An 8,203-nucleotide genomic window follows, 5' to 3' on the forward strand; every position below is an offset into this window, starting at 1 on the left:
AAATGGTAAGTCGGCACCTTCCTAGACCAGCTTGAAGCAGCTAGTATCCGACAGCTTCTAACTGCGACTGCATAGCAAACTACAGTCTTCTACATACGACAGAGCTTTGTTGAACAAATGGTAAACGGCACATTTTTAGGCCAGCCTTACATGGACAGCTTGTAGCAACTAATGTCAGACAGCTTCAAGTTGTGACTGCATAGCAAACTACAGTCTTCTACGTATGAAAGGGCTTTGTTAAACAAATGGTGAGTCAGCACATTCCTAGACCCGCCATGGACAGCTTGATGCAGCTAGTATCCCGGCAGCTTCAAGCTGCGACTGCATAGCAAACTACGGTCTTCTACGTACGACAGGGCTTTGTTAAACAAATGGTAACGGGACTATTCCCACCTCTCGTTTCCACCGCTGCAACTCCTGTGTAGCCAGGATCTACAGCTTGACCGCCATAATAAACCCAACCAATGAATTTCAAGTTTGTCCCGGGGGAAAGTAAACAAATGGTAAGTCAGCAGCTTCGTAGACCCGCCGTACACGGACAGCTTGAAGCAGCTAGTATACCGGCAGCTTCAAGCTGCGACTGCTAGCAAACTAGTCTTCTACGGAACCGCTCGAACCATCACAACTGCTTCCGTAGTTTACATGCAGTCTCAGCTTGAAGCTGTCGATACTAACTGCTTCAAGCTGTCCATGTATGGTGGGCATAAGTAACTAGGCGCGGTGGTGCCTGTTCCTGAAGCAGCTAGTACCTATTAGACAGCTTCAAGCTGCGACTGCATAGCAAACTAGTCTTCTTATGGTGCGTCCAGACTGGGCGAACGGGCTCGCGCGGCAAACTCGACATCCTGCTCACTCAAGAACAGGGTGAGCAGGATGACCAGCGGGCCGCGCGAGCCCGTTCGCCCAGTCTGGAATCACCATTACACACATGCACGGAACCGCTTGAGCAGTTACAACTGCTCCATAGATTGCAGTCACAGCTTGATACTAACTGCTTCAAGCTGTCATGTATGGCGGGCATTAGATATAGCTGGTGGTGGTGCCGGTGCTGTTCCTGAACTCGGGGCTGGGCACGCCGCTGCTGCCGCACACGCTGGAGTGCGCCGACTTCAAGGCCGCGCTGGACGCCGCCGACGACGACAACGACAAGGCTTTGTTGAACAAATGGTAAGTCAGCACCTTCCTAGACCAGCTTGAAGCAGCTAGTATCCGACAGCTTCAAGCTGCGACTGAATAGCAAACTACGGTCTTCTACGTACGACAGGGCTTTGTTGAACAAATGGTAAGCCGGCACCTTCTTAGGTCCGCCATAGACAACTTGATACAGCTAGTATCCGGAACAACTACGGACTGAACCGCTCGAGCAGTCACAACTGCTCCATAGATTGCAGTCACAGCTTGAAGCTTACTTACTGCTTCAAGCTGTCCGTGTATAACCGCTTGAGCAGTTACCTACAACTGCTTCCGTAGTAGCAGTCGCAGCTTGAAGCTGTCGATTCTAACTGCTTCAAGCTGTCCATGACGGGCATTAGATATAGCTAGTGGTGGTGCCGGTGCTGTTCCTGAACTCGGGGCTGGGCACGCCGCTGCTGCCGCACACGCTGGAGTGCGCCGACTTCAAGGCCGCGCTGGACGCCGCCGACGACGACAACGACAAGGCTCTGTTGAACAAATGGTGAGTCAGCACCTTCCTAGACCAGCTTGAAGCAGCTAGTATCCGGCAGCTTCAAGCTGCGACTGCCTTGCAAACTACGGTCTTCTACGTACGACAGGGCTTTGTTGAACAAATGGTAAGAGTCAGCACCTTCCTACACCAGCCTGAACCAGCTAGTATCCGACAGGTTCTAACTGCGACTGCATAGCAAACTACAGTCTTCTACATACGACAGAGCTTTGTTGAACAAATGGTAAGTATAGCACCTTCTTAGGTCTGTCATGGATCCGACAGCTTCAAGCTGCGACTGAATAGCAAACTACGGTCTTCTACGTACGACAGGGCTTTGTTGAACACATGGTGAGTCAGCACCTTCCTAGACCCGCCATGGACAGTTTGATGCAGCTAGTATCCGGCAGCTTCAAGCTGCGACTGCATAGCAAACTACGGTCTTCATGTACAACAGAGCTTTGTTGAACAAATGGTAAGTCGGCACATTTTTAGGCCAGCCTTACATGGACAGTTTGAAGCAGCTAATGTCTAACAGCTTCAAACTGTGACTGCATAGCAAACTACGGTCTTCTACGTACACACATGCACGGAACCGCTTTCTTGAGCAGTTAAGTAGTAACATGGTGCTATTACTTATTCTGTGTTAGTAACCTGTTCTCACCAATAATCGTCACAGACACAAGTCGTCAAGAGTAAGTGCAGTACTTTCTTACTCCTAGGCCCCACACATCGCGAAACCTGAAGATTCGCGCAATCGCTTTGCTCTGTTGTCGCCCTAATTTTCTGTGATGTGACCACAACCACAATCTTTTTTGAGGGTTGGATCCGCGCCTAATGGAACTACCTAGCGAAATTTATTTTTCCCTATGCGGAGCTGTTTGCTCTGCATCCCCGGTCCTCTTTCTTGCTGAGCGTCCTTACTCCAGTTCCTGGTTTTGAATTTCGTAACAGTTCTACTGAAGAGATGCGATGATTGTATGTATTTTTACCTCGCTCATCGCTCCCCCTTTCTCATAAACAAGTTATTCTATACTACTCTTACTTCACAGGTACAGCCTAGACTCGAGCACGACGCCGCCATGCTACCGGCTGGTGCGAGGTGCGCCCGCGCGCTGGCGCCGCGAGATGGCGCGAACGCTCAGTGTTTTAGTGCGCACGCTGCCACAGGAGGCCTGCGACGCTTACCTCACCACCGTCGTCGAACAGGTACCTTATGGCCTAGACAATAAGGACGATACCGTGCGTGACCACCTAGTAGATAATAGAGACGATACTGTGCCACGAGATGGTTCGCACGTTCAGCGTTTTACTGCGGACACTGCCACAGGAGGCCTGCGACGCTTACCTCACCACCGTCGTCGAACAGGTACCTTATGGCCTAGACAATAAGGACGATACCGTGACCACCCTATGGCCTAGTAGATAGAGACGATACTGTGCCACGAGATTGTTCGCACGTTCAGCGTTTTAGTGCGGACACTGCCACAGGAGGCCTGCGACGCTTACCTCACCACCGTTGTGGAACAGGTACCTTATGGCTTAGACAATAAGGACGATACCGTGACCACCCTATGGCCTAGTAGATAATAGAGACGATACTGTGCCACGAGATGGTTCGCACGTTCAGCGTTTTAGTGCGGACACTGCCACAGGAAGCCTGCGACGCTTACCTCACCACCGTCGTCGAACAGGTACCTTGTTAGTTAGTTAGTTAGGGCAATCGAACACCGCACTTAGCCTCATGATTGGGTCATTGTGAGCGATTTGTGGTTTATCTTTCTACTCCAACTACCCCAGATCCCCCCAGAAGGCAGAGAAATTGAGCCCGTTGTTCTGCTACGCTGCTGCATTCCGTGAGCACATGCTGCAGTGTTTCTTCTGCCTCAATGCATCCCCTGCACAGTAGGCTCTCTGTTATGTAGGTGCTATGTTGTGTAGGTGCTGTTTTATAACACTCAGGACCTTGCGGATGCTGTCCCTGTTTAGTCTGATGAGGCTGCGGGAGAACTTTTTCGATACGTCCGGAACCGCATCTTTTGTTTGCTTGCACCCTTCGCTATTTTTCCATTCCGTGTGGTGTTTCTCAAGGTCACCCAAAGGGCGATGGAGCGGGCTATGCTCGGAGTTTCTCTGCGTGATCGAATCAGAAATGAGGAGATCCGCAGGAGAACCAAAGTAACCGACATAGCTCGCAGAATTGCTAAAATCAAGTGGCAGTGGGCGGGGCACATAGCTCGTAGAGACGATGGCCGTTGGGGCAGGAAAGTTCTCGAGTGGCGACCACGGGCTGGAAGACGTAGCGTGGGCAGGCCTCCTACTAGGTGGACCGACGATCTGGTAAAGGTCGCGGGAAGAGCCTGGATGCGGGCAGCGCAGGACCGTTCATTGTGGAGCAGTGGACGTCATTTGGCTGAAAAAAAAAGTGGTGTTTTTAACAATGTGTGAAGGTCCTTTACTTATTTTTTATGTCTCTCTGTCCCCAGGAAGTCCAGCACACCGTGCTAATGAGCGTGGAAGCGGCGCGTCGCTGTGTGTGGGTGTGGCGCGCGGGCGCGGGCGCGGCGGGCGCGGGGGCGGGGGACGCGGAGCCCGCCGACCACGCCCACCACAGCGAGCTGCAGCGCCGGCTGAACAACGTGCAGAAGGACCTTAAGGTTTGTGTCAACAGCAAGTTACTACTGAATGCAGGAGTTACAACGCCGGCTCAACAACGTGCAGAAGGACCTCAAGGTTTGTGTCACAACACCAAGTTACTACGCAATTCAGGAACCGATCGTCACTGGTTGATTGTACAGAGGACAACTTTTTCCGCAAAGGGGATGCTCTTGACCTGAGCCGCCGACACGCGCAAAACCACCAGCTGCTTGAAGGACCTCAACGTTTGGGAAATCATTATCATCATCATAGGCCTACCTAAGGATTTCCAGATTGACCTGATGGTAGCAGACTGCATCCTTGCAACCATTATAAGACGTCCAAAATCAAAACTAAGCATGTCGAATGTCCATCATGTTTACCTTAGCTAAGTGATCAAAAATATAATACCTAAAAGGAGAAACTGACTGACTTAGTGACATATCAACGCACAGCCTAAACGGCTAAACGTAGGCACTTGAAATTTGGAAGGGACGTAGCTTAGGTACCGTAGAGGTGCACTAAGAAAGAAATTCCCGAAATTCCCACGGGAACGGGAATTAGCGGGAAAATCCTTTTGTATGAAAAATCTAAACCGCTTAAGTTAGACGCTTGAAATTTGGCATGCAGGTACCTTAGGAAACTTAAAGCTTAGTTACAACAGGATATTGCAAAATTCCCACGGGAACGGGAGTTAGCGGGAAAAAACATTAGTATGAAAAAATCTAAACCGCGTAAGATAGATGAAGGGGCTAAAACTGGATTCATGCGTACGAAGTCGCAGGCGGCCGCTAGTTTAATCTAAATTTAAATAACTTAAAGGTGACTGATCTATCAACGCACAGCCCAAATCACTTTACGGATCGGGCTGGATTTTGGCATGCGGGTAGATGTTATGACGTAGGCATCCGCTAAGCAAGGATTTTACGAAACTTCACCCCTAGCGGGTAAAACGGTATCCACGCGTACGAAGTCGCGGGCGGCCGCTAGTGTACTATATTATGATGCAATGAATAATAAAGGCGGGGGACGCGCTGGAGCCCGCTGACCACGCCCACCATAGCGAGCTGCAGCGCCGGCTGAACAACGTGCAGAAGGACCTCAAGGTTTACATCTAATGTACTATAGATGCAATGAATTATTATGAAGGTTTGAAAACATTTTTTTTATCCACAACGAGGAAGCTCTTGGCCTGTATCTCACCTGATGGTAAGTGAGGATCAGGCCGAAGGTGGAAGCGAGCTTCACCCGGAATCCTCAACCACGGAGGAACTGATTCTTACCTCCAACTACAACAAACTCCGGTTGAATAACATGCAAAAGGATCTCAAGGTTTGAAAAGGCATCATCATATCTGGTAGATATGATGATGCTGAACATAGCCGGTCCCAATGATTTTCTAGATTGACTGGTGGCTAGCGGGCGACGACGACGAAGCTTATGTCAAATGTCTATCACCTTGGACAAGTGACCTACTAAAACGTGGCCCTCGCTACACACCTCATAAAAAAACTTAAAATTGCAGTGTGCTCTAGAGAGTGTTTTTTTACGAGATCGCATCAGGAATAAGGAGATCCGAAGACGAACTAATCAACATCACCACGAAATAACATTTTCTTAATTAATTTCGTACCTCATACTAATGAAACTAAGTTTAAAATTGTCAACTTATAAAACTATCTCTCTTCCCAGCTGCACCTAAGCGAGCGTAACATAATTCGCGCGAGCGTTCGCGGGCGAGCGGCGGCCGACGACGACTACACGGAGAGCGTTCGCGCGGCGCTCGGCGAGCGACTCGACGCGTTGCTCGACGCCCTTATAGCGGACAATGAGATGCCGGCCGGGTATAATGGGATACCTACTAGGTGAGATTCGTCCATCATCATCATTTTCATCAACGTCATCATCTTAATTTATTTTTCTTCTTCATCATCATTATCTTTTTCTTCATAATAATCTTCATTTTTAACACCAAGTGTAACGAAACAACATTCAAAACTTTTGTCAAATGTCAGACATAAATTACGTCCTATTTATAACGCCGTCTAATTTACAGACAGCGCCATCTCTCGGTAGATGTTTGCGTGTCTCGTGTGTATATTAAATTGCACCTTACCCCATGTAAGTAACGTTTATTCTTGTTTGCAGTTTATTCGACGAGATCAGCGAACACCTCTCGTTCTGCCAGAAAGCGGCGCAATGTACTTCCAATAGAGAAATCACCTTGAACGAGCTCAAATCGTAAGTGCAAGACATTAGAGTCTTACCCCAAAAAACCCCAAGCGGTCGCAAAAGATCGCTTAGCGAATTGATAAAGTTAAAGCTTCAACCACACCAACGCGTGCAGATCGCCATCGCCGGCGTGACATCTAATAGGCCAATGACAGGTCGTGGGACCCATGACAGTCCGCGCGACCTGTCATTTGCCTACATAAGAACTGCCCGTGTTGGTGTGGTTTATGCGTAAATAGCTTTCATAAGAGTTCAAGAAGACGTGCCGCTAACGTTCGACAAAATAACTCGACAAGTTTCTCGTGGCAAGCATCCTACGTAGCCTGGCAGATTGTTACAGCAAGTAAGATTCCAAGATACCGCTGTACATGATGTACCTATTCTCCTTTTTACATGCAGTATCTTCTACTTACCTGTACTTCTTTAAGCTCAAGGGTTGTGAAACGGATCAATGACGGATAGAAAATGAACGAAGGGAGGGGTAGGCAGAACTATAGGATCCGTTTTATGTGTTTGTGAATACACGATTTATATTTGCAGCGCTTAGTTCGTTCTTTCTGCGCTCTTTTCTTCTTCTTTTATTTTGGCAACGACTTGGTTTAAACCATGACTTTGCGTTCTTTTGCAGGTATATAACAGGGGACAGTAACATTCCCCTCGCCCTCATAGGCGGCGCCGGCTGCGGGAAAGCCACGCTGGTGGCCCGGGCCGTCAGCCTCGCGCCGCAGTGCCAGCAGGATCTGGCCGTCATTGTCAGGTAAATCTAATCAAAAGATTTTTTTCAGTTTTGACCAGTAATTTAGCACTTATTGGCAGGTTGGCTAAGTAAGAAAAGTCTCCAATAAGTCATCATTATCATAAGCTCGAGGCACGAACCCTCTCTTGTAAGGTAAGCCTCTTGGGTAAGAAGAAAAACCTTCACTGGTAAAACTCAGTGAAACTCATTTATTTCTGTAAATAGGCTTAATAAAAAGAACTTTTACACGTCCCAGTATTAAACCTACCACTGCTTCAGGACAATAAATAAATGGGCCAGTGCTGAGAAGAAAGGAGGGAGAAGGGAGAAGTAGGGATTCATTGGAAGCCAAATGTAGATCCTGACTATAGTCTGGTCGCCGAGCACGTAGATTTTGTCCAATGACCCCAAGTTACCCATCCTTATCGCTCGCGCGCAAGTTTCGCGGTAACTTGGGGTCATTGGACAAAATTCTACGTGCTCGGAGACCGGGTTTTATACAATTGCAATTTGCAGTGTTAGGGAGAGAGATTGGATTAGTTAGTAGGGAGCAATATGACAGGGGACAGTAACATCCCACTAGCCCTGATAGGCGGCGCCGGCTGCGGGAAGGCCACGCTGGTGGCCCGGGCCGTCAGCCTCGCGCCGCAGTGCCAGCAGGATCTGGCCGTCATTGTCAGGTACTCATCATCATCAGGGCATGTAGTCCCATCTACGGAAACACGACTGTCTCTTGCCAGTGGGAAATGGAGCATTTGACCTGCACGACGCCACACGCCAAAATAATTTAAAAATACATTTAAAATGTAATGGAGACTCTTCAACTACCATTCCCAAATAACAATTCATAAAATCCCAATAAATTAAAAACGTTTCTTCGGTACTGATAATTATTATGGTATGATTTGTTGAGAACTTGAGACTTCAAATAACAA

The 8,203-nt window shown here is 48.5% G+C and overlaps 1 protein-coding gene across 1 annotated transcript; it reads left to right on the plus strand.

The window, feature by feature from the left end:
• The first annotated feature begins 3,276 nt into the window (after positions 1-3,276).
• LOC135083081 (uncharacterized) lies at positions 3,277-7,293 on the plus strand. The gene is made up of 6 exons (XM_063977847.1): positions 3,277-3,357; positions 4,150-4,320; positions 5,323-5,406; positions 5,993-6,165; positions 6,449-6,541; positions 7,161-7,293. The coding sequence occupies exons 1-6, from the start codon at positions 3,277-3,279 to the stop codon at positions 7,291-7,293; spliced, it is 735 nt and encodes a 244-aa protein (XP_063833917.1).
• The last annotated feature ends 910 nt before the right edge of the window (positions 7,294-8,203 follow it).

The sequence above is a fragment of the Ostrinia nubilalis genome, chromosome 22, assembly GCF_963855985.1.
Source record: "Ostrinia nubilalis chromosome 22, ilOstNubi1.1, whole genome shotgun sequence".
NCBI lineage: Eukaryota > Metazoa > Arthropoda > Insecta > Lepidoptera > Crambidae > Ostrinia > Ostrinia nubilalis.